At 42.5% G+C, this 26,622-nt stretch overlaps 3 protein-coding genes across 4 annotated transcripts; 2 read left to right on the top strand and 1 right to left on the bottom strand.

Moving 5' to 3' along the window:
• The first annotated feature begins 11,005 nt into the window (after nucleotides 1–11,005).
• On the top strand, nucleotides 11,006–11,731 carry LOC139546004 (uncharacterized). Its single transcript, XM_071354268.1, has one exon. The coding sequence runs from the start codon at nucleotides 11,006–11,008 to the stop codon at nucleotides 11,729–11,731; it is 726 nt and encodes a 241-aa protein (XP_071210369.1).
• A 4,659-nt stretch (nucleotides 11,732–16,390) lies between these two features.
• Nucleotides 16,391–22,741, bottom strand: LOC139545002 (histone H2A.V). 2 transcript variants are annotated; one of them, XM_071352306.1, is made up of 5 exons: nucleotides 22,454–22,741; nucleotides 21,164–21,241; nucleotides 20,847–20,960; nucleotides 16,980–17,109; nucleotides 16,391–16,775 (listed from the first exon to the last, which is right to left on the bottom strand). In XM_071352306.1, the coding sequence occupies exons 1-5, from the start codon at nucleotides 22,454–22,456 to the stop codon at nucleotides 16,714–16,716; spliced, it is 387 nt and encodes a 128-aa protein (XP_071208407.1). In that variant the 5' UTR covers nucleotides 22,457–22,741; the 3' UTR covers nucleotides 16,391–16,713. The 2 variants fall into 2 exon arrangements, with proteins under 2 accessions (XP_071208407.1, XP_071208406.1); XM_071352305.1 differs by lacking the exons at nucleotides 21,164–21,241; nucleotides 22,454–22,741 and having other exon boundaries at nucleotides 20,847–21,059.
• Nucleotides 22,742–23,257: 516 nt separating this feature from the next.
• LOC139545001 (transcriptional regulator protein Pur-beta) lies at nucleotides 23,258–26,622 on the top strand. The gene has a single exon (XM_071352304.1). The coding sequence runs from the start codon at nucleotides 23,314–23,316 to the stop codon at nucleotides 24,244–24,246; it is 933 nt and encodes a 310-aa protein (XP_071208405.1). The 5' UTR covers nucleotides 23,258–23,313; the 3' UTR covers nucleotides 24,247–26,622.

The following is a 26,622-nucleotide window of genomic DNA, read 5'->3' as shown; positions in this document are numbered from 1 at the left end:
ACAACAGACACTGTTTAGAAGAAACAGATGAGTTCTACAACAGACACTGTTAGAAGAAACAGATTAGTTCTACAACAGACACTGTTAGAAGAAACAGATTAGTTCTAGAACAGACACTGTTAGAAGAGACAGATGAGTTCTAGAACAGACACTGTTAGAAGAAACAGATTAGTTCTACAACAGACACTGTTAGAAGAAACAGATGAGTTCTAGAACAGACACTGTTAGAAGAAACAGATGAGTTATAGAACAGACACTGTTAGAAGAAACAGATGAGTTCTAGAACAGACACTGTTAGAAGAAACAGATTAGTTCTAGAACAGACACTGTTAGAAGAAACAGATGAGTTATAGAACAGACACTGTTAGAAGAAACAGATTAGTTCTAGAACAGACACTGTTAGAAGAAACAGATGAGTTCTAGAACAGACACTGTTAGAAGAAACAGATGAGTTATAGAACAGACACTGTTAGAAGAAACAGATGAGTTCTAGAACAGACACTGTTAGAAGAAACAGATTAGTTCTAGAACAGACACTGTTAGAAGAAACAGATTAGTTCTAGAACAGACACTGTTAGAAGAAACAGATGAGTTCTAGAACAGACACTGTTAGAAGAAACAGATGAGTTCTACAACAGACACTGTTAGAAGAAACAGATGAGTTCTACAACAGACACTGTTAGAAGAAACAGATGAGTTCTACAAAAAACACTGTTAGAAGAAACAGATGAGTTCTAGAACAGACACTGTTAGAAGAAACAGATGAGTTCTACAACAGACACTGTTAGAAGAAACAGATGAGTTCTAGAACAGACACTGTTAGAAGAAACAGATGAGTTCTAGAACAGACACTGTTAGAAGAAACAGATTAGTTCTAGAACAGACACTGTTAGAAGAAACAGATGAGTTCTAGAACAGACACTGTTAGAAGAAACAGATGAGTTATAGAACAGACACTGTTAGAAGAAACAGATGAGTTATAGAACAGACACTGTTAGAAGAAACAGATGAGTTCTAGAACAAACACTGTTAGAAGAAACAGATGAGTTCTAGAACAGACACTGTTAGAAGAAACAGATGAGTTCTAGAACAGACACTGTTAGAAGAAACAGATGAGTTCTACAACAGACACTGTTAGAAGAAACAGATTAGTTCTACAACAGACACTGTTAGAAGAAACAGATTAGTTCTAGAACAGACACTGTTAGAAGAGACAGATGAGTTCTAGAACAGACACTGTTAGAAGAAACAGATTAGTTCTACAACAGACACTGTTAGAAGAAACAGATTAGTTCTAGAACAGACACTGTTAGAAGAAACAGATGAGTTATAGAACAGACACTGTTAGAAGAAACAGATTAGTTCTAGAACAGACACTGTTAGAAGAAACAGATGAGTTCTAGAACAGACACTGTTAGAAGAAACAGATGAGTTATAGAACAGACACTGTTAGAAGAAACAGATGAGTTCTAGAACAGACACTGTTAGAAGAAACAGATTAGTTCTAGAACAGACACTGTTAGAAGAAACAGATTAGTTCTAGAACAGACACTGTTAGAAGAAACAGATGAGTTCTAGAACAGACACTGTTAGAAGAAACAGATGAGTTCTACAACAGACACTGTTAGAAGAAACAGATGAGTTCTACAACAGACACTGTTAGAAGAAACAGATGAGTTCTACAAAAAACACTGTTAGAAGAAACAGATGAGTTCTAGAACAGACACTGTTAGAAGAAACAGATTAGTTCTACAACAGACACTGTTAGAAGAAACAGATGAGTTCTAGAACAGACACTGTTAGAAGAAACAGATGAGTTCTAGAACAGACACTGTTAGAAGAAACAGATTAGTTCTAGAACAGACACTGTTAGAAGAAACAGATGAGTTCTAGAACAGACACTGTTAGAAGAAACAGATGAGTTATAGAACAGACACTGTTAGAAGAAACAGATGAGTTATAGAACAGACACTGTTAGAAGAAACAGATGAGTTCTAGAACAAACACTGTTAGAAGAAACAGATGAGTTCTAGAACAGACACTGTTAGAAGAAACAGATGAGTTCTAGAACAGACACTGTTAGAAGAAACAGATGAGTTCTACAACAGACACTGTTAGAAGAAACAGATGAGTTCTACAACAGACACTGTTAGAAGAAACAGATGAGTTCTAGAACAAACACTGTTAGAAGAAACAGATGAGTTCTAGGAGAAACAGATGAGTTCTAGAACAGACACTGTTAGAAGAAACAGATGAGTTATAGAACATACACTGTTAGAAGAAACAGATTAGTTCTACAACAGACACTGTTAGAAGAAACAGATGAGTTCTAGAACAGACACAGTTAGAAGAAACAGATGAGTTCTAGAACAGACACTGTTAGAAGAAACAGATGAGTTCTAGAACAAACACTGTTAGAAGAAACAGATGAGTTCTAGAACAGACACTGTTAGAAGAAACAGATTAGTTCTAGAACAGACACTGTTAGAAGAAACAGATGAGTTCTACAACAGACACTGTTAGAAGAAACAGATGAGTTCTAGAACAAACACTGTTAGAAGAAACAGATGAGTTCTAGAACAGACACTGTTAGAAGAAACAGATTAGTTCTAGAACAGACACTGTTAGAAGAAACAGATGAGTTCTACAACAGACACTGTTAGAAGAAACAGATTAGTTCTACAACAGACACTGTTAGAAGAAACAGATTAGTTCTACAACAGACACTGTTAGAAGAAACAGATTAGTTCTACAACAGACACTGTTAAAACCTCTTAAGGGTCGTCCCCTTTTTTTCAATTTTCATCGAAAATGACATACCCAAGTCTAACTGCCTGTAGCTCAGGCCCTGAAGCAAGGATATGCATATTCTTGGTACCATTTGAATGGAAACACTTTGAAGTTTGTGGAAATGTGAAAGGAATGTAGGGGAATATAACACATTAGATCTGGTGAAAGATAATACTAAGAAAAAAAATAACCTTTTTTTGTATTTTTTTTTGTACCATCATCTTTGAAATGCAAGAGAAAGGCCATAATGTATTATTCCAGCCCGGGTGCAATTTACATTTTGGCCACTAGATGGCAGCAGTGTATGTGCAACGTTTCCGACTGATCCAATGAACCATTGCATTTCTGTTCAAAATGTTGTATCAAGACTTCCCAAATGTGCCTAATTTGTTTATTAATAACTTTTCATGTTCAAAATTGTGCACTCTCCTCAAACGATAGCATGGTATTCTTTCACTGTAATAGCTACTGTAAATTGGACAGTGCAGTTAGATTAACAAGAATTTAAGCTTTCTGCCAATATCAGATATGTACATGTCCTGGGAAATGTTCTTGTTTCTTACAACCTCATGCTAATCGCATTAGCCTATGTTAGCTCAACCTATCCCGCAGGGGACCCACCAATCCTGAAGAAGTTTTTAAAAGAAATAGATGAGTTCTAGAATGGACTCTGTTAGAATAAATGTATGAGTGTACAGAAGAATGTTTTGAAATGAGATTGGGGCTACTATGAACTGATGCTATTCTTTGCACTATGAACTGATGCTTATTAAATGCATAAAAGGTCAGTCTATACAGTATATGTGGAACTACTGTAGCAATATGAAGCTATTTCAAACTGTCTGACGTTTCAGACTGCTTACCATTTTCACTGAACTGTTTACCATTGTACAAAGTATACAAAATAATGTCCTCATCTAGATAATTATGTTTGCTTCTAGTGTTATTGTGTTACTAGTGTTACTCTCCTATTTGACTTTCAAATGTTCAATAGAAATTTATTTTGGGGGGGGGATTGTTGAATTTCGATTTGAAGAAGTTTGAGCTGTAATGTATTGTATGTATTGAACAATATTTAATAGAATAGGCTCCCTTAATAAACAATTATCTCCACTTAGCTAGGTGTGTGTGTGCGTGCGTGCGTGCGTGCGTGCGTGCGTGCGTGCGTGTGTGTGCGTGCGTGCGTGCTCCATCAGGGAAGTTTTTTAGCTGCTACACGAGCAGTGCAGAACACAGGTAAAGTAAGACTCTTTATAAAGTGGTAATACTTCAAACGCTCAAGCCTCACATGTTAAAATAATCCATCCACCTAACAGGTGTGGCATATCAAGAAGCTGATTAAACAGCACGATCATTACACAGGTGCACCTTGTGCTGGGAACAATAGAAGGCCAGAGCTGTTGCCAGAGAACTGAATGTTATTTTCTCTACTATAAGAGGTCCTGGGACCTCTTGGAGGTCCCGCCAACGTTGTTTTAGAGAATTTGGCAGTATGTCCAACCAGCCTCACAACCGCAGACCACGTGTAACCACGCCAGCCCAGGACCTCCACATCCGGCTTCCTCATCTGCCGGAACATCTGAGACCAGCGACCTGGACAGCTGATGAAACTAAGAAGTATTTCTGTAATAAATCCATTTTGAAGGGAAAAACGTATTCTGATTGACTGGGCCTGGCTCCCCAGTGATGGGCCTATGCCCTCCCAGGCCCACCCATGACTGCGCCCATGTCCAGGAATGTGAAATCCACAGATTAGGGCCTAATGAATTGATTTGAATTGACTGATTTCCTTATATGAACTGTAACTCAGCAAAATCTTTGAAATTGTTGTATGTTGCGTTAATATTTTTGCTCAGTATACATTATCATATAGGCTCATATGATACAACGCACCCTATACGTGTGATCGTAGTCAAAGCACATTCTCTATGATTATTATTGCTAATGACAGTGTAGTCAATGTTCAAGTCATCTGCACTGTTCTACTGCACATCAGAGGAGTGCTAGTGCTTTGATAGCTGTCTCTGGTGTAACACTGGATAAACCTGTAGATAAACCTGTAGATAAACCTGTAGATAAACCTTTAGATAAACCTGTAGATAAACCTGTAGATAAACCTGTAGATTTATTTATTTTATTTCACCTTTATTTAACCAGGTAGGCTAGTTGAGAACAAGTTCTCATTTGCAACTGCGACCTGGCCAAGATAAAGCATAGCAGTGTGAACAGACAACACAGAGTTACACATGGAGTAAACAATAAACAAGTCAATAACATGGTAGAAAAAAAGAGAATCTATATACAATGTGTGCAAAAGGCATGAGGTAGGCAATAAATCGAATAATTACAATTTAGCAGATTAACACTGGAGTGATAAATCATCAGATGATCATGTGCAAGAAGAGATACTGGTGTGCAAAAGAGCAGAAAAGTAAATAAATAAAAGCAGTATGGGGGGTGAGGTAGGTAAATTGGGTGGGTAGTTTACAGATGGACTATGTACAGCTGCAGCGATCGGTTAGCTGCTCGGATAGCAGATTTTTAAAGTTGTTGAGGGAGATAAAAGTCTCCAACTTCAGAGATTTTTGCAATTCGTTCCAGTCGCAGGCAGCAGAGAACTGGAAGGAAAGGCGTCCAAATGAGGTTTTGGCTTTAGGGATGATCAGTGAGATACACCTGCTGGAGCGCGTGTTGCGGGTGGGTGTAGCCATCGTGACCAGTGAACTGAGATAAGGCGGCACTTTACCTAGCATAGCCTTGTAGATGACCTGGAGCCAGTGGGTCTGACGACGAACATGTAGCGAGGGCCAGCCGACTAGGGCATACAGGTCGCAGTGGTGGGTCGTATAAGGTGCTTTAGTAACAAAACGAATGGCACTGTGATAAACTGCATCCAGTTTGCTGAGTAGAGTATTGGAAGCTATTTTGTAGATGACATCGCCGAAGTCGAGGATCGGTAGGATAGTCAGTTTTACTAGGGTAAGTTTGGCGGCGTGAGTGAAGGAGGCTTTGTTGCGGAATAGAAAGCCGATTCTTGCTTTGATTTTGGATTGGAGATGTTTGATATGAGTCTGGAAGGAGAGTTTGCAGTCTAGCCAGACACCTAGGTACTTATAGATGTCCACATATTCTAGGTCGGAACCGTCCAGGGTGGTGATGCTAGTCGGGCGTGCGGGTGCAGGCAGCGAACGGTTGAAAAGCATGCATTTGGTTTTACTAGCGTTTAAGAGCAGTTGGAGGCCACGGAAGGAGTGTTGTATGGCATTGAAGCTCGTTTGGAGGTTAGATAGCACAGTGTCCAAGGAAGGGCCGGAAGTATATAGAATGGTGTCGTCTGCGTAGAGGTGGATCAGGGAATCGCCCGCAGCAAGAGCAACATCATTGATGTATACAGAGAAAAGAGTCGGCCCGAGAATTGAACCCTGTGGTACCCCCATAGAGACTGCCAGAGGACCGGACAACATGCCCTCCGATTTGACACACTGAACTCTGTCTGCAAAGTAGTTGGTGAACCAGGCAAGGCAGTCATTAGAAAAACCGAGGCTACTGAGTCTGCCGATAAGAATATGGTGATTGACAGAGTCGAAAGCCTTGGCCAGGTCGATGAAGACGGCTGCACAGTAATGTCTTTTATCGATGGCGGTTATGATATCGTTTAGTACCTTGAGCGTGGCTGAGGTGCACCCATGACCGGCTCGGAAACCGGATTGCACAGCGGAGAAGGTACGGTGGGATTCGAGATGGTCAGTGATCTGTTTGTTGACTTGGCTTTCGAAGACCTTAGATAGGCAGGGCAGGATGGATATAGGTCTGTAACAGTTTGGGTCCAGGGTGTCACCCCCTTTGAAGAGGGGGATGACCGCGGCAGCTTTCCAATCCTTGGGGATCTCAGATGATACGAAGGAGAGGTTGAACAGGCTGGTGATAGGGGGTGCGACAATGGCGGCGGACAGTTTCAGAAATAGGGGGTCCAGATTGTCAAGCCCAGCTGATTTGTATGGGTCCAGGTTTTCCAGCTCTTTCAGAACATCTGCTATCTGGATTTGGGTAAAGGAGAAGCTGGGGAGGCTTGGGCGAGTAGCAGCGGGGGGGGCGGGGCTGTTGGCCAAGGTTGGAGTCGCCAGGAGGAAGGCATGGCCAGCCATTGAGAAATGCTTGTTGAAGTCTTCGATTATCACGGATTTATCGGTGGTGACCGTGTTACCTAGCCTCAGTGCAGTGGGCAGCTGGGAGGAGGTGCTCTTGTTCTCCATGGAATTTACAGTATCCCAGAACTTTTTGGAGTTAGAGCTACAGGATGCAAATTTCTGCTTGAAAAAGCTGGCCTTTGCTTTCCTGACTGACTGCGTGTATTGGTTCCTGACTTCCCTGAACAGTTGCATATCGCGGGGGCTCTTCGATGCTATTGCAGTTCGCCACAGGATGTTTTTGTGCTGGTCGAGGGCAGTCAGGTCTGGAGTGAACCAAGGGCTATATCTGTTCTTGGTTCTGCATTTTTTGAACGGAGCATGCTTGTCTAATATGGTGAGGAAGTAACATTTAAAGAATGACCAGGCATCCTCAACTGACGGGATGAGGTCAATATCCTTCCAGGGTACCCGGGCCAGGTCGATTAGAAAGGCCTGCTCGCAGAAGTGTTTTAGGGAGCGTTTGACAGTGATGAGGGGTGGTCGTTTGACCGCGGACCCGTGGCGGATACAGGCAATGAGGCAGTGATCGCTGAGATCTTGATTGAAGACAGCAGAGGTGTATTTGGAGGGCAGGTTGGTCAGGATAATGTCTATTAGGGTGCCCATGTTTACGGATTTAGGGTTGTACCTGGTGGGTTCCTTGATGATTTGTGTGAGATTGAGGGCATCAAGCTTGGATTGTAGGACTGCCGGGGTGTTAAGCATATCCCAGTTTAGGTCACCTAACAGAACAAACTCTGAAGCTAGATGGGGAGCGATCAATTCACAGATGGTGTCCAGGGCACAGCTGGGAGCTGAGGGGGGTCGGTAGCAGGCGGCAACAGTGAGAGACTTATTTCTGGAGAGATTAATTTTTAAAATTAAAAGTTCGAACTGTTTGGGCATAGACCTGGAAAGTATGACAGAACTTTGCAGGCTATCTCTGCAGTAGATTGCAACTCCTCCCCCTTTGGCAGTTCTATCTTGACGGAAAGTGTTATAGTTGGGTATGGAAATCTCAGAATTTTTGGTGGCCTTCCTAAGCCAGGATTCGGACACGGCAAGGACATCAGGGTTGGCAGAGTGTGCTAAAGCGGTGAGTAAGGCAAACTTAGGGAGGAGGCTTCTGATGTTGACATGCATGAGGCCAAGGCTTTTTCGATCACAGAAGTCAACAAATGAGGGTGACTGGGGACATGCAGGGCCTGGGTTTACCTCCACATCACCCGAGGAACAGAGGAGTAGTAGGATGAGGGTGCGGCTAAAGGCTATCAAAACTGGTCGCCTAGAGCGTTGGGGACAAAGAATAAAAGGAGCAGATTTATGGGCGTGGTAGAATAGATTCTGGGCATAATGTGCAGACAGGGGTATGGTGGGGCGTGGGTACAGCGGAGGCAAGCCCAGGCACTGGGTGATGATAAGAGAGGTTGTATCTCTGGACATGCTGGTCTCAATGGGTGAGGTCACCGCATGTGTGGGGGGTGGGACCAAGGAGGTATCAGAGGTACGGAGAGTGGAACTACAGGGTCCATTGCAAACCAAAACAATGATAATGATAACTAGCCTGAACAACAGTATGCAAGGCATATTGATATTTGAGAGAGACATACAATAAGGCATAAAGTGATTGCAGGTCTTGATTGGGAGAGCTAGCTAAAACAACAGGTAAGATAACAGCAGCAATAACAGGGTGCTAGTCTAACACAGCAACAACAGGTAAAAATGGCGACGACTAGGCAGAGAGGGTCGGATTAACTACACACAGATCCTGAGTTAAAGCACAGAGCCGACAGATAAAACACAAATAAACAGAATGGAGTACCGTGAATTAATGGACAGTCAAGCATGCATCAGCTATGTAGCCAAGTGATCATAGTGTCCAGGGGGCAGCCGTAGATGGAGCAGGGAGGCCTCCACTAAGCTAGCACGCGGCGTTTAAAGTTAGTAGCCCGGGGGGTGGTCTGCTCAGACGGAGGGGGTCTGCTCAGACGTGGTCGTGTCGACAGAGAATCCAAGCCAGATGGCGATGGCGAAAGAGAGGTTGTGAATTGTAGAATTGTGTTTGCTAACTGGTGCTAGCTTCGTGGCAGTGGCGCTAGCTGCGCTAGCGGCAAGCTAGCTGTGAGGATCAGAAGTAGTGGCTCAGGGATTACGGCAGGAATCCGGCGTTGTTGTCGAGAGACAGTCCGATGCTGGTAAATTGGTGAGTAATATCCAGGCTAATAACAGGGCTGGTGTCTGTGCAGAAGGTAAAAGCTACTAGCAGCGGCAAAAAAATGGCTAAATTAGCTTGTAGCTGGTATTGTAGCCCAAGAATTCGCTGGTAGACCTCTTCAGCTAGCCGGCAGATGGGCCTAGCTCGAGGCTAGCTCAAGGCTAACTGGTGCTTGCTTCGGGACAGAGGTGTTAGCCAGTAGTAGCCACTCGGTTGCAGCTAGCTAGCTGTGATGATACGGTGTAATTGTCCAGAGCTTGCGTCAGGAATCCGGTGATGTGGTAGAGAAAAAGCAGTCCTATATGCTCTGGGTTGATATCGCGCTTGCAGACTGGCAGGTATTGGCCCGGTATTGAAGCTGGCTGTGTTCGAGTTGAGGGTGAAGACCGCAGCAGTGGCTAACTGACTACTAGCTAGTAGCTAGTTATCTGGCTAGCTTCTGATTGGGGTTACGGTTCTAAAGTATAAAAAAAATAGCAGGTCCGTACCACATTGGGTGAGGCGGAATGTAGGAATGTATATTCAGTTCCTAGATGGAAAGTGAAATTAAAATATATACGAAATGTATACGAAAAATACGAAGACTATTTACACGGGACAGGACAAGGACAAAGACACGTCCGACTGCTACGCCATCTTGGATTCGAAAAAAAGATAAACCTTTAGATAAACCTGTAGATAAACCTGTAGATAAACCTGTATAAACCTGTAGATAAACCTGTAGATAAACCTGTATAAACCTGTAGATAAACCTGTATAAACCTGTAGATAAACCTGTAGATAAACCTGTAGATAAACCTGTAGATAAACCTTTGGACTGTCATCAGGATGACAGAAGAAGGTTCATCTCTGGGTCAGACTCATAAAAGTGAGAAGGGTACTTGTCCCATGTGACAACAAAAAAATAGAGAGGAGGTGTGTGTGTGTGTGTGTGTGTGTGTGTGTGTGTGTGTGTGTGTGTGTGTGTGTGTGTGTGTGTGTGTGTGTGTGTGTGTGTGTGTGTGTGTGTGTGTGTGTGTGTGTTTGGAGAGAGAGAGAGAGAGATGACATCCATATTGCATTTCTTAAGTCCCTCAGAGCACTGACACAACCCCCCAGCATTATGTATGTAAATAGCGCCCCCTGCTGTTACATTACAATACTGGCTTTAATTGTCATCTCCCTGAAGGATCCTCACAGAAAACCCCTGAGGTCCCTTTTGGTCTATTAGGTGGACCAGTTTAATTTCCAAATTAGAAAATGCATAGCTTCATTTAATGTTTCCACACTTTTCTCAGTACAACAACTACACTCCCCTAAGTATTTATTTGGACAGTGGAGCTAAAGTTTGTATATTTGTTTCCATACACTGTGGTGAGATTTAGTAGGTGAGAGGTGAGATTCTGTACATTCGCCTCACATAAAACATTTGATCTCAAATCCAACATGCTGGAGAACACCAAAAACAAGATTTAGTTTCACTGTCCAAATAAATAGGTATGGGAGTGTCCATAAAGTGGCAGAAGTTAGGTCAGGAGGGTAGGATGTGATGATTTACTTTAATGATCCCTCCAACAGCAGACAGCCTCAGCACTGCTCTATATGATCACCCTTTTGTGCTCAAAACAGTGTGCTATTAAAGAGGTAAAAGTCCCTCAGAACACCAACCGTTTCAATACACCAACACCAGGGTGCAGGATGCAACATTTTGGAACGTTCAGATAGAAATATGTTATGTAGAACAAACATGCCTCTCAGACATGTAGAAATATGAAATCAAGTCAGCTCTATTCATGGAATATTTAACTGTGTTTCTAACAATGTTTGGCTACTGAACGTGGCCCTGACAAACATGAACGTGGCCCTGACAAACATAAACACGGCCCTGACAAACATGAACGTGGCCCTGACAAACATGAACGTGGCCCTGACAAACATAAACACGGCCCTGACAAACATGAACGTGGCCCTGACAAACATAAACACGGCCCTGACAAACATGAACGTGGCCCTGACAAACATGAACGTGGCCCTGACAAACATCAACGTGGCCCTGACAAACATCAACGTGGCCCTGACAAACATGAACGTGGCCCTGACAAACATGAACGTGGCCCTGACAAACATGAACGTGGCCCTGACAAACATGAACGTGGGCCTGACAAACATCAACGTGGCCCTGACAAACATAAACGTGGCCCTGACAAACATGAACGTGGCCCTGACAAACATGAATGTGGCCCTGAAAAACATCAACACGGCCCTGACAAACATCAACACGGCCCTGACAAACATCAACGTGGCCCTGACAAACATGAACGTGGCCCTGACAAACATCAACACGGCCCTGACAAACATCAACACGGCCCTGACAAACATCAACACGGCCCTGACAAACATCAACACGGCCCTGACAAACATGAACGCGGCCCTGACAAACATCAACACGGCCCTGACAAACATCAACACGGCCCTGACAAACATCAACACGGCCCTGACAAACATCAACACGGCCCTGACAAACATCAACACGGCCCTGACAAACATGAACGTGGCCATGACAACACCAAGGAAATAGAATAGAGATGTGAAACAAACACCAATGTGCCGCTCCGTCCCTGTGCTATGTGGTATATTACCCTAGCTGTAGTCCATCTCTGTGTGCTGTGTGTGTTGTTGTATTCGGGAGAGGCTATAAGAACACACCTGACCTGTAAAACGACTAAGCAAAATCTCAAACGGACCCTTATCTTAACCAAACCCTTAATGCTTTATTTTAAAGGTGTTTTTCTCTCAGGCATTCGGTAGGCTTACCTCAGAGCCCCCCTTCTCAAGCTCACTTTTTCTTCCCGTACATCCAGATTTACAAATTAAGTACGGCCTTAACCCTAACTTGAACATAATTTGAATTAATTACAAAATTAAGTATTGTTTTTGCAGGTCAGGAGTGTCTGTGTAGCCTATTCCCTTGTATTCTCCAAGCGGTAGTTTTCCCATTACTGTGCCAGGCTGCAGTGCAGAGACAAGAGTAGAGTGCTGACATTTCAGGGAGATCACAGATGGCAGGACATTTGCTCCCCAGCAGGACCCCTCATATGAGGGTAACCTCGGGGGGCTAATACTGGCATATTATCAAAGCATTAGAGCAAGATATGTGTTATATGAAGTGCACATTACAGTTTTTGTCAATCAGCTAGGTTTCAATCCAATTGGCGGCAGATTTTCATGTGCATATTCAAAATCTGCATAAATACAATATGCGCATTTTCCCCACCAGAGATGTGTTTCCAATCAAATTGACTTTTGCGGATAAAAGGCTGTGCGTGATGACGTAGCGCACATAAAAATACCTTTTGCGTTTAAATTCCCACGCACCCAATAAAAAATACAAAATACAATGTGTTTCCATCACATTTTCATCTCTACTGATGGTTTTCTCACCAAAAATATTTTGTTAAATAGCGAGTGTGCCCACTGTGGTATTGGCACGTGCGCTATAGCTAACAGCTCATAGCTACAGTTCAGGTGGGCCTATAGTCTACATGATGAGATAATTATGGACAAAATAATGAGATCATTTTTATTTGTCAAACTGCAGCCAAGCATCGATGATCATGTCACCAGAATAAAGGCATCCTGGTTGCGTATATACACTGAACAAAAATATAACTAAAGTGCAACAATTTAAAAAAAGAAAGAACCTGTCTTTCAAAGATCATTTGTAAAAATCCAAATAACTTCACAGATCTTCATTGTAAAGGGTTTAAACACTGTTTCCCATGCTTGTTCAATGAACCATAAACAATTAATGAACATGCACCTGTGGAACAGTCGTTAAGACACTAACCAACAATGCAGTTGAAGAAATAGAATATTTACTAAATAAACTGAAGTAAAACATTATTTTTTTTAAAGTCACACAAGAAAATCACATAACAAAAACAAAGCTATGTACAGGGGGTACCAGTACCAAGTCAATGTGCGGGGGTACAGGTTAGGCGAGGTAATTTGTAAAGTGACTATGCATAGATAATAAACAGCGAGTAGCAGCAGAGGGGGGGGGGGGGTCAATGCAAATAGTTTGGGTGGCCATTTGATTAACTGTTCAGCAGTCTTATGGCTTGGGGGTAGAAGCTGTGAAGGAGCCTTTTGGTCCTAGACTTGGCACTCCGGTACCGCTTTCCGTGTGGTAGCAAAGAGAACAATCTATTACTTGGGTGACTGGAGTCTGACAATTTTTGGGGACTTCCTCTGACACCGCGTGGTATAGAGGTCCTGAATGCCAGGAAGCTTGGCCCTGGTGATGTACAGGGCTGTACTCACTACCCTCTGTAGCGCCTTACAGTCAGATGCTGAGCAGTTGCCATACCAGGCGGTGAAGAGAGTAGAGGATGATGAGCAGTAGTAGGCCTAGGCCAATACAGAGTGATATACATTTGTGCTTCAGTAAGATTGGCTTCTTAGCATTCATTGCCATGGCGATGAACTGTATCACAGAAATGGATCGTAAATCACAGAGAATAGATGTTATGGTGGCAGCTGCAGAGTACATGGGTGTAAGACGTCTTACTGCAGAAGAGTTACAAGGTGTGTTTAAAGAATCACGTCCTCCCAGGTCACCATTGGCCTGGTGTAGGATCAGTTAGGGTCAAAGAAGTAGAATGGTGATTTACATTTTTATGAAATAGTGGTATATACAGGTGGAGGGTTAGTTGGTGGTATGTAATAGTGGTATATAGGTGCAAGGTTAGTTGGTGGTATGTAATAGCGGTATATAGGTGCAAGGTTAGTTGGTGGTATGTAATAGTGGTATATAGGTGCAAGGTAAGTTGGTGGTATATAGGTGTAAGGTTAGTTGGTGGTATGTAATAGTGGTATATAGGTGCAAGGTTAGTTGGTGGTATGTAATAGTGGTATATAGGTGCAAGGTAAGTTGGTGGTATATAGGTGTAAGGTTAGTTGGTGGTATGTAATAGTGGTATATAGGTGCAAGGTTAGTTGGTGGTATGTAATAGTGGTATATAGGTGCAAGGTTAGTTGGTGGTATGTAATAGTGGTATATAGGTGCAAGGTTAGTTGGTGGTATGTAATAGTGGTATATAGGTGCAAGGTTAGTTGGTGGTATGTAATTGTGGTATACAGGTGCAAGGTTAGTTGGTGGTATGTAATAGTGGTATATAGGTGGAGGGTTAGTTGGTGGTATGTAATTGTGGTATACAGGTGCAAGGTTAGTTGGTGGTGCAGTTTATTCCTTTTCCCCGTTCCTTTTTAATTTTATATTTAAAAAATGTAACATGTTAAACCAGACACAGTAGGTGGCGGCATGCACAAACAAAATGTTTGAACGCCATGATACTAATGAAAAAGTGCATGTCAGAGCAGAAGCTATACTACGACGTTTCCAAAAACACAGTGGTCTCAATCATTGTGAAATGGAAACAATATGGAACTGCCTTAGAATCTGCCTAGAGCTGGCTGTCCGACCAAACTGAGCAACCGGCTAAGGGCAGGTGACCAAGAACCCAATGACCACTCTGACAGAACTAGAGTTCCTTGGCTGAGGTGGAAAAACCTACCAGAAAAACATCAGTCTCTACAGCACTTCACCAATCTGGGCTTTATGGGAGTGGCCAGTCCTGAGAAAAAAGGATGATGACTGCACACCTATAGTTAGCGAAAAGCCACATGCAAGACAGATCATAAGGCAAAAGATTTGATGATCTGATGAGACAAATTTTTGTTACTCTTTGGCCTGAATGCAAAGTGCTGTCTGGAGAAAACAAAGCACCGCTCATCACCCATCTAAACACCATACCTACCGTGAAGCCCGGTAGCGGCAGCATTATGCCATGGGGATGCTTTTCAGAGGCAGAGAGACTGGTAAAGACAGAGGGAACAACGAATGGAGCCAAATACAGGCAAATCCTTGATGAGAACCTGCTCCAGTGCAGACTACCTTAGACTGGGGCGAGGATCGATGTTCTAATAGGACAATGGCCCCAAGCATACAGCCAAAGCAACGTTGGAACGGTTTTAGAACAAGTATGTGAAAGTCCTCGAGTGGCCCAACCAAAGCCCAGACTTGAATCCCATTTCAAATCTGAGGAAAGACTTGGAAGTTTTGGGAGCAGCGGTGAACAGCAGTCTATACTGAACAAAAATATAAAAGCAACATGCAACAAGTTTCTAAGATTTTACTGAATTACAATTAAAATAAGGAAATCGATCAATTGAAAAAAAAATCATTAGGCCTTAATCTATGGATATCCCGACTGGGCAGGGGTGCAGCCATGGGTGGACCTGGGATGGCATAGGTCTACCAATTTGGCAGCCAGGCTCAGCCAATCAGAATGAAGGACTTCACAAAAATACTCCTCAGGCGATCCCGCATGTGGATATCCTGGGCTGGTGTGGTTACATGTGGTCTGCGGCCGGTTGGACGTACTGACAAATTCTTTTAAACGACATCGGAGGCAGCTTATGGTAGAAAAAATAAAATTCAATTCTCCGCCAACAACTCTGGTGGACATTACTGCAGCCAGCATGCCAATTGCACGCTCCCTCTCAACTTGAGATCTGTGGCATTGTGACAAAATGGCACACTTTAAAGTGGCCTTTTGTCCCCAGCACAAGGTGCACCGGTGTAATGATCATGCTCTTTAACCAGCTTCTTGATATGCCACAGATGTCGTGTGCCCGGATTATTTTTGGCAAAGGAGAAACGCTCACTTGAGATGTAAACAAATTTGCACACAAAATGTGAGAATAATAAGCTGTGTAAAAATTGGACATTTCTGGGATTTTTTATTTCAGCTCATGAAACATGGTACCAACACTTTACATGTTGTTTATATTTCTGGTCAGTATAACTTAAGAGCGTTGGGTGGGGGGGGGAATCCAGATGTGCAAATTTGACAGACATACCCGACGACTGAAAGGTGTAATCACTACCAAAGGCGCTTCTGCAAAGTATTGATTTCAGTAAATGAGATCTATTTCATTTTCATTGTTGCTAAAACTTAAAATAACATGTTTTCATTTTGTCGCTATGAGGTATTTGCATGTTGAGAAATATTTAAACCATTCTGAAATCAGGCTGATAAAAATAGTGGAGTAAGTCAAGGGGTTGAATACTTCAAAGGCACTGTGCATGACAAATATTTTCTCTTATAAACCAATATGGTACAGACAGACGGAAAGTAACGATGAAAATTTGTTAATAACCACAAACGACAGCTTTGTTTTTATAAAAAAATGGGTTTTAACAATTCCATTTCAATACAAAACATTTGAAGCCCTGCCAATCAAACAAGTCAACTGAAAAAAGTATGATTTCCCCTGTCCAAAAATAACATACATATTTTATCCTTCTCTAATTATGGGAAATATTACACTAACGGAAAAAAAACTACCAATCACTCATTGTTAGCTAATAGTAATATAAAAAGGATCAATGTGAAGTCCTGTTGGTCAGGTTAGAGTCCGAACACACGTCGTCGAACAGTCCAGTCCGAACACACGCCTCCACAGTTCCGATCAACAAAATGGCGTCTGTCTACTCTATGCAGTCTTCTGCTGGCCCTTCTTCCCGATCAGGGACTTGTGGATGTGGGGGATCACACCTGGAAACAGAGACACCAGTGGTTAGATAGGAATACAAGTGAGAGTATGTTAAAGATAAATGGAGATGGGATGTTGTTCATGCATGTACATCAAGTGTTGACTCAAATAAATACTAATTAAAATAAATACAGGCAAATATGCGTGAGTTGTGTTGGGGCTCGCGCATGCAAGTAATTTAATAACAGTGTTCTTTCTGAACCCACCGCCTCCAGCTATGGTGGCCTTGATGAGGGAGTCCAACTCCTCGTCTCCACGGATAGCGAGCTGCAAGTGGCGGGGAGTGATACGCTTCACCTTCAGATCTTTAGAGGCGTTACCCGCCAACTCTAGTACCTGGAAACAAGTCAGCCAATCAGGATACGATAATGTATATAACTCCACTCGAAACAAAAACATGTATCTGTGATCAACTGAAATCGAGAGCTTGGGAGCTATAATCTGCATTTGTAAATTTTATTATTGACAGCTTTGTTCAATGTTCTCTACCTACATAGTACTCCAAATACACTGCATGACACCTGCTCATCGAACATCTCATTCCAAAATCTTGGTCATTAATATGGAATTGGTCCCCCCTTTGTTGCTTTAACAGCCTCCACTCTTCCGGGAATGCTTTCCACTAGATGATGAACATTGCTGTGGGGACTTGCTTCCATTCAGCCACAAGAGCATTAATGAGGTCAGGCACTGATGTTAGGCGATTAGGCCTGGCTGGCAGTCGGTGTTCCAATTCCTCCAAAATGTGTTAGATGGGGTTGAGGTCAGGGCTCTGTGCAGGCCAGTCAAGTTCTTCCACACCGATCTCAACAAACCATTTCAGCACAGACCTTGCTTTGTACACAGGGGCATTGTAATGCTGAAACAGGAAAAGGCCCTCCCCAAACTGTTGCCAAAGTTGGAAGCACAGAATCGTCTAGAATGTAATTGTATGCTGTAGTGTTCAGATTTCCCTTCACTGGAACTAAGAGGCCAAGCCCAAACCAGAAGAAAGAAAAAGACCCAGATCAGTATTCCTCCACCAAACTTTACAGTTGGCACTATGCTAATGTTCTCCTGGCATCCACCAAACCCCGAGTTGTCCCGTCGGACTGCCAGATGGTGAAGCATGATTCAGCACTCCGAGAGCGTGTTTCTACTGCTCCAGAGTCCAATGCCGGCGGGCTTTACACCAGTTATGCCGACGTTGCTTCAAGGCAATTAGGAACTCTGGTGAGTGTTACAGAGGACAGATGATTTTTACGTGCTTCAGCACTTGGTGGTCCTGTTCAGTGAGCTATTGTGGCCTACCACTTCGTGGCTGAGCAGTTTTTGCTCCTAGACGTTTCCACTTCACAACAACACTTAGTTGTCCGGGGCAGCTCTAGCAGGGCAGAAATTTGAACTGACTTGTTGCTAAGGTGGCATCCTATGTCCGTGCCACATTGAAAGTCACTGAGCTCTTCAGTAAGGCCATTCTACTGCCAATGTTTGTCTATGGAGATCACATGGCTGTGTGCTTGATTTTATACACCGTCAGCCATAGCCAAATCCACAAATTTGAAGGGGTGTCCACACAGTAGCAGTCAAAAGTTCAGATACCTACCTACCCATTCAAGGGTTTCTTTATTTTTAGTATGTTCTACATCAGAACTATGAAATATAACATATGGAATCACGTAGTAACAAAAAAAAAAGTTAAACTCTAAATACATTTTATATTCTTCAAAGTAGCCACCCTTTGCCCCGATGACAGCTTTGCACACACTTAGCATTCTATCGACCAGCTTCATGGGGTAGTCACCTGGAAGGCATTTCAATGAACAGGTGTGTACCTTGTTGAAAGTTAAGAGGGAAAGAAATTTCACAAATGAATGCATTTGAGCCAATCAGTTGTGTTGTGACAAGGTAGCGGGGTATACAGAAGATAGGGCTATTTGGTAAAAGACCAAGTCCATATTATGGCAAGAACAGCTCAAATAAGCAGAGAAATGACAGCCCATCATTTAAAGACATGAAGGTCAGTCAATGTGGAAAATTTCAAGAACTTTGAAAGTTTACTCAAGTGCAACCGCAAAAACCATCAAGCGCTATGATGAAACTGGCTCTCATGAGGACCTCCACAGGAATAGAAAACCCAGTTACCTCTGCTGCAGAGGATAAGTTCATTAGAATTACCAACCTCTCAGCAGCCCAAATAAATGCTTCAGAGTTCAAGTAACAGACACATCTCAACGTTAACTGTTCAAAGACAGCGTGAATCAGGCCTTCATGGTCAAATTGCTGCAAAGAAACCACTACTAAAGGACACCAATAATAAGAGACTTCCTTGGGCCAAGAAACACACGCAATGGACATTAGACCAGTGGTAATCTGTCCTTTGGTCTGATGAGTCCGAAAGTGATTTTTGGTTCCAACCGCCGTATCTTTGTGAGAAGCAGAGTAGGTTAATGGACTCTCACAGATTGTGTGGTTTCCACCATGAAGCATGGAGGTGGTGGTGTAAGGGCTATTTGACCAAGGAGAGTGATGGAGTGCTGTATCTTGTGACCTAGCCTCCACAATCACCCGACCTCAACCCAATTCAGTTCCAAGACTGTTGGAAAAGCATTCCTCATGAAGCTGGTTGAGTGAATGCCAAGAGTGTACAAATAGCTTTTTTGGGGGGGGGGGGGGGGGGTTGTTATTTCATTGTTTGTCTTCACTATTATTCTACAATGTAGAAAATAGCAACATTTTTATAAAAACCCTTGAATGAGTAGGTGTATATATACACACACACCTCCAGAAACTATTCAGACCGCTTGACTTAACACATTGTTACAGCCTTATTCTAAAATGGATTAAATACAAATACTCAGCAATCTACACACAAAACCCCATAATGACAAAGCGAACAGGTTTAGGAATTTCCTCAAATGTATTAAAATAAACAGAAATACCTTATTTACATAAGTATTCAGACCCTTTACTATGAAACTCAAAATTGAGCTCAGGTGCATCCTGCTTCCATTGATCATCCTTGAGATGTTTCTACAACTTGATTGGAGTCCACCTGTAGTAAATTATTTGGAAACGATTTGGAAAGGCACACATCTATTTAAAAATATCCCACAGTTGACAGTGCATGTCAGAGCAAGAACCAAGCCATGAGGTCAAAGGAATTGTCCGTAGAGCTCCGAGACAAGATTGTGTCTAAGCACAGACCTGGGGAAGGGTACCAAAAAATGTGAAGCATTGAAGGTACCCAAGAACAGTGGCATCCATTTTTTTTTATGGAAAAAGTTCAGAACCACTAAGGGTCTCGAGCTGGCCGTATGTCCAAACTGAACAATCGGGGGAGAAGGGCCAGGGAGGTGCCCAAGAACCCGATGGTCACTGACAGAGCTCCTCTGCGGAGATGGGAGAAACTTCCAGAAGGACAACCATCTCTGCAGCACTCTACCAATTAGGCCTTTATGGTAGAGTGGCCAGACCAAACTCACCCAGTATATTAATTTAACTAGGTAAGTCAGTTAAGAACAAAATCTTATTTACAATTACGGCCTACCCCGGCCCCGAGCAAATTGTGCGCAGGGGCCGGGGTAGGCCGTTTGTGATACAGCCTGGAATCGAACCAGTCTTTAGTGACGCCTCTAGCACCGAGATGCAGTGCCTTAAAGACTGCTGCGCCACTCAGGAGCCCTCATTAAAAGTCACGACAGCCCGCTTGGAGTTTGCCAAAAGGCACCTAAAGGCTCTCAGACCATGAGAAACAAGATTGTAGCATCATACCTAATTAGACTCGATGCTGTAATTGCTGCCAAAGCTGCTTCAACAAAGTACTGAGTAAAGGGTCTGAATACTTTTGTAAATGTGATATTTCACCTTTTTTTTTTAATATACATTTGCAGAAACGCATTTTTTTTTTTTTAAGTAAATTTAACAAAATGGGGAACAGTCAATGGGTCTGAATACTTTCCAAAGGCACTGCATGTGTACCAAGTCATGTTGCTAAATTCAAAAGAATACAAGATTTTTTTTACAAATGTATATTGTGTTATCCCTGATACCATTCAAACCAATGACAGTTCGGGAACTTGTTTGTGTCTCACCTCAGCGGTGAGATACTCAAGGATGGCAGCACTATATACAGCCGCTGTGGCTCCTACACGCCCGTGGCTGGTAGTACGGGTCTTTAAGTGCCTGTGGATACGCCCCACTGGGAACTGGCAGGAACAAAACAGATGTGAGGTTAGGTGACAATGGGGAGGGGATGAATGGCTTCTAGCAATTGGAGTACACATGAACATTGAAACTTTACTGTAAATGCTGGAAACACGCAGAAAGCGTTGCTACTCTTGCTTTGAAAATAATGAATGGCATGCAAGGTGAACTGCATCCGGATCTCTGTAGAGGTATTCAATCTTACCTGCAGTCCAGCTCTCTGGGAGCGTGACACAGCTTTCGCCTTGGCCTTACCACTGTCTTTTCCTGCCTTACCGCCAGCCTGGAATATAGGGAGCAAAACACAGAATATTATAAAAAGAATAAGTAAAATGGGACTTGAGTAAGACAGAAATGTAATTTGCATGCGAGCACTGTTTCCCAAAATGTCTTTAAATAACACCTGCTAAAACTCCTGAAATACCGCGCTGGTCACAAACCAACACTTGCTAGCAGTTACAGTAAAACGCAAGTGCTCTCATACACACGATGTATTTGCTAGTCTCGGGTACTTATTTTATTGTTTTACTAATTGAACCTATCAAATAGGAAACTTAATGTTTCTCTCACCTTCATTTTAATTGTGGATTACATTGAAATGCATCCCCTATAATAAATGTGCTCCATAAATAAAAGTTATATTTTATTATTGTACAGAAACGTGTTGACAATTTTGGGTCATAACTCACCAATGGCTGTCACTCAAAATAAAGACAACACTTAAGATTGATTAACAGGTCCATATTAAAATAGCTATTTATGATGATTGTTAGCTAGCATTCCAGCTGAATCACCCTGTTCTTGAGGGCATACGGTTTCCCGCCAGTTACTAACCAGCAGCTGGAATCAAAACGTTGCTATGAAAAGGCACTGAAGCATGCTTTAGCACAGTTGAGGTGGTAACTAGGTGCGTGGCTAACACACATTTTACCAACATTCACACTATTGTAATAAAGTAGTCATGTCGAGGGATTGATAAACCCAATGCATTTACCACTTCCTGAAATTGATCAACCCTAAAAGGAAGAATTAGTAGCGAGACAACTTCGACAGGTGGCAATATTAACATTTGATTTGGTAGATAACAGCAGCCGCGGGACAACCCGACCGTACTTGAAAACAAATTGTCAGCTAGCTAACGTTAGGGTATCTAGCTAGCTAACGTTGGTAGCCTAATAGCCGTTCACCCAAATAATATGAACGCAAAAATAGTCAAAGTAAGATATATTTCTAACATGAATTAACAATACCAGCAATTACCAAACAAATAAAACTAAAAGTTTCACAAGTATGTTAAAAAGTAACCTGAATATCTCTAAGTAGGTATCGGTTAGTAATGCAAACTTGTTAGCTTACTGTAGCTGGCTAACGCTAGCTTCGCATTTATTTTTAGGTAATTTGAAGCAGCAGTAGCCAGTAATGCAACTACAACAAATGATATATAAAGCAGCCGTTATTAAAAGGATCACTACAAATAATAACCACATAACGTTACCATTTCAGCGTATTGTTATTTGGTTGTGGAACTGAGGAGCTCGGAAACAATTTCTGTTGAAGACGAAGAGAAACAATAAAGCCCTTCAGGCTCGTAAAAGCTATGCCCGGGACTCCTCGCGAGTGGACATTGACCAATGGGAATTCGTGTTGTTTCTTTGAATCTTTTTTCTGCCCAATCACAACGCTGCTTGTACACATTTTACCCATCCCCCACCGCAACTTCGGCATGTCCTTTGCGCACGAGACCAAGTAGGCTGGACTGCAGAGCTAGATATTGCCACTCAAAATGTACTTGTATTGATTATCAATATTATTCACGTGATTGACTAAAAAAATGCTGAAATATATTACGTGCATGCGCACATCTGGATATTGCATATTCAGAAATACTCAAAGCACTCGTCTTTGATAATGATTGATGCAGTTGCAAACTGATTGGATGTCCTAAAATATTTATTTTCATCACAATTGGTCTACAAAATCAATGGGTAACGAATTAGCTAGTGCACAATGAATTTAAAATACTCAGCAGTATTTTACTAGTTTGCCTGAGTATCTATTCGTTTCAAGTCATTTTAAGACGACGAGGTTTTCAATGCATTAGAAAAGTAAACCGATTACGATAAATAATCGGGGGAAATCGTTGATTTCATCGAATTAGGAGAGCACCATTTATTGACTGACAAGAGGAATCTACCAGTAGAAAATCAACAGTTTGCGGACTGCTGTTGTAATTGGCAGGCGATTGGCCTATCAGAACGCAGTATTCAACGGTATGTTACTCTGCGAATTGGTTAAGCACGCGGGGGGCGGGGAGCAGAACCTAGGAAGGAGAGAATCTGGCTGCTGGTGGCGAAGATGGCCGACGGGGACAGTGGGAGTGAGCGCGGTGGCAGCAGTGGTGGCGTAGGGGGTGGAGGCGGCGGGTTTCAGCACTACCAGCGGGACCAGGAGACCCAGGAGCTGGCCTCAAAGCGACTGGATATCCAGAACAAACGCTTCTACCTGGATGTAAAGCAGAATGCGAAGGGCAGATTCATCAAAATCGCCGAGGTCGGCGCCGGGGGCTCGAAAAGTCGTCTGACCCTTTCCATGTCAGTTGCCGCCGAGTTCCGTGACTACCTGGGGGATTTTATAGAGCACTACGCCCAACTTGGGCCTAGCAGCCCTGAGCAGATCGCTCAGTCATCCGGCGGGGATGACAGTGGGCCTAGGCGGGCCTTGAAAAGTGAGTTCCTGGTTCGAGAGAACCGAAAATACTACCTCGATCTGAAAGAGAACCAGCGGGGGAGGTTCCTCCGCATCAGGCAGACCCTCAACCGAGGCCCTGGGTTCGGAGTAGGAAGTGGCGGAGTCCCTGGTGGCATGCAGTCCGGGCAAACCATCGCCCTCCCGGCCCAAGGGTTAATAGAGTTCCGTGACGCCCTAGCCAAACATATAGACGACTACGGAGGAGATGACGAGGAACTCGCCGGTGGCGGAGGAGCAGGGGGCTACAGCGAGCTTCCGGAGGGCACCTCTATCATGGTGGACTCCAAACGGTTCTTCTTCGACGTCGGGTCCAACAAATACGGAGTTTTCATGAGGGTGAGCGAAGTCAAACCCAGCTATAGAAACTCTATCACTATCCCGTTCAAAGCGTGGGGCAAGTTTGGAGGCGCATTCTCCCGTTATGCCGACGAGATGAAAGAGATACAGGAGAGACCGAAGGATAAAATGTTTGAAAGGAGACCAGGAGGAGGAGTTGCAGGAGGAGAAGAGTCGGAGGGAGACGAGGTGGACGACGACTGATCAAGCCGGCTGTGCAATCTGATCAAGCTGTCTGACAACGTGACGCAAAGCTTGGATAGAAGACCTATTTTGTGCATGACGTATGAATCGAACCTAAATGCTAAAAAAAAACAAAAAAAACAGTGGAGTACAAAAAGTATATTTGACCTGGAAATACTGTCTATATAAGATAAATGCGTTATAAAGGTTAGGTCCATGTTTTTTTTAATTAAGTTTTATTTAATCAGAGGAGCCCAATTTGCGACCAGGGTCTCATTTTCAATGGTGCCCTGAGGACATAAAATAATAGATAAAACTACAAGATGAAGAAGAAAAAAGATACAATAACATATACATAACATTAAAAGATCACAGTCATCATAAACAAATTGTTAAAGTCAATCAATCAAAAACAATTGCACACCTCAGTGAACTCATTTATCATCAGGGTTTTAAACTGCCCTGGTGGTACCAGGTCATTTGTGCTAGCTATTAATAGTTGGATCATATGAGATTTTCCTTTGATTAAAAAAATTAAAGATTGTCCATGTAAAAAGTAACCCCACTCATGTTGTTAGCCCAGCAAATCCAGTCTCACAATGTTTCAGAACGTGACATTAGGCCACTGGTCTCTTTTACCGGTAGAATATCTATTTTTAACTCTAAACAACTTGGACCAGAACTATGTGCTGTATATAATAACCAAAAAAAAGTGAAAATGTGGTGTTTCTGAGCAAAGAGATGTGAATCTCAGCTTATCTAATACATTGCTGTGTGTTCTGGTTTTTAAGTGGTTTTTACAGTCAGAGAACAACTGTATTGTTTTGGAATAATCTGAATCATTGTTCTAAGTAGGACACAGAATTGGGCATAGACAGAACAGAGAAAAAATTGCCTGGTCTCAGATCTGTTTGTTCAGTCTTACCAACTCCTGGGACCAGGCTAAGCAAGACAACCACCAGACCAGCATCAGTGACACACAGGCCCTAGTAACAGAAAAAAAAGGAAACAGACCCATTGGTTGGTTGGGTAGTCGTCGTGACCACACGTGGCTGCATGCAGTGCGTCATGAATTGAAAAGCAGGGGATTCCCTCACCCTCATTTAGACTAATGCTGCTCAGCTCCCATAGTAGATGGTTGTCATACTGGTTCTATGATCTTTCCATACAGTCTATGGTTCTGTCTTTTGGCCTGTGTGCCTGTAGGGATGAACATGATCTATCTATGGACATTTTACTAGGACGAGACCTGTGTCTGCCCTGTATTGTCAACCACAAGGATGGGAGTCTTGAATGTCAAATCCAGCAACCTGTTAGATCTTGGTGACTCCGAATGAAGATTGCTTAAGCTAGGATGACTGGCACTGGTCTTTGTTTCTAGGGGTGGTTTCCCGGACACAGATTAAACCTAGTCCTGGACTGAAAATTATGCTCAATGCAGAATCTCCATTGAAATTGATTTTTAGTCCAAGACTAGGCTTAATTCCTGTCTTAAATTATTTTTCAAAATAAATATATAGAAATATGTCTATTAGATGATATGTAAAATGTATTGAGTATTGCTGCCTAAACTGAACTGGTATAAGCTATTTAAAACACTAAAGCTTGGATGCAATCATCCGGGGAGATTTCTAACGTTTTATTTTATTCCCTGAATGAAAAATGAAGAGCATAGAAAACGATATGGAAGTGATAACATTAACAAACACATTTATTTTTATTTTTAAATTGTACACAATACACTTAGATCCAATCCCATTCAAGTAGTCTGTCTCAAATCTGTCCTCTCACTTCCTGTCCATTGGACAGAAAGAATATCCATCAAGCCCCTTTGCCCCCCTTCTCTCAATCCATCACTTTTACATTTTCTCTCAAGTTGGTTCTCTTTCAGTTGACAATAAGACATGACTGAATACCATCCAGGCTTCTTATTTCAGTGGTTGGTCTATACTTTTTTTTTAGCATGCCTGCTCTTTTATTGAGCATTTTTCTGATTGCTGTATGTTGGTATTTATAAAACATCTTTTGACAACGATCAAAGGATCAAAAGTTTAATTCTGGTCAACATACATACAAAAAGTAATGGCATTTTTAACCTTATTCAGGAAATTACATCATCCTCAACCATCACATTTCCCTCTGTGTGTGTGTGTAAACCTTCTCCTATTGGCTTTACTTTTACCCTTCAGCATAGCATGTGTCATACAAACAACATCTGGGAGCAATAGTTTTTTTTCTACTGATATAAAAAAAAAATATTATATATACACATGAGTTTTAACTACAACCTTATTCCTGTATTGTGTTACATGAAATGGCAGCTGTTTACCTCGTGAGTTCTGCTGTAATATTCTACCAAGTTCCTTTCAACGGTAAATAAAAAAGTTCTTTGCTGAG

This window comes from Salvelinus alpinus, chromosome 19, assembly GCF_045679555.1.
Source record: "Salvelinus alpinus chromosome 19, SLU_Salpinus.1, whole genome shotgun sequence".
Taxonomy (NCBI): domain Eukaryota; kingdom Metazoa; phylum Chordata; class Actinopteri; order Salmoniformes; family Salmonidae; genus Salvelinus; species Salvelinus alpinus.
Note: the sequence above shows the minus strand (reverse complement) of the source record. Positions and strands in the feature narration are given on the sequence as shown.

What these genes read in the sequence shown, in the direction of transcription:
- LOC139546004 (XM_071354268.1), top strand. Translation starts at nt 11,006, where the DNA reads ATGAACGTGGCCCTGACAAACATAAACACGGCCCTGACAAACATGAAC.
- LOC139545002 (XM_071352305.1), bottom strand. Translation starts at nt 21,044, where the DNA reads ATGTTCATGTGTACTCCAATTGCTAGAAGCCATTCATCCCCTCCCCAT. An exon ending in TTGAGTATCTCACCGCTGAG is followed by an intron (nt 17,110 to 20,846) that starts GTGAGACACAAA and finishes ACTTGTTTCCAG; the next exon opens with GTACTAGAGTTGGCGGGTAA. An exon ending in GGCCACCATAGCTGGAGGCG is followed by an intron (nt 16,776 to 16,979) that starts GTGGGTTCAGAA and finishes CTCTGTTTCCAG; the next exon opens with GTGTGATCCCCCACATCCAC.
- LOC139545001 (XM_071352304.1), top strand. Translation starts at nt 23,314, where the DNA reads ATGGCCGACGGGGACAGTGGGAGTGAGCGCGGTGGCAGCAGTGGTGGC.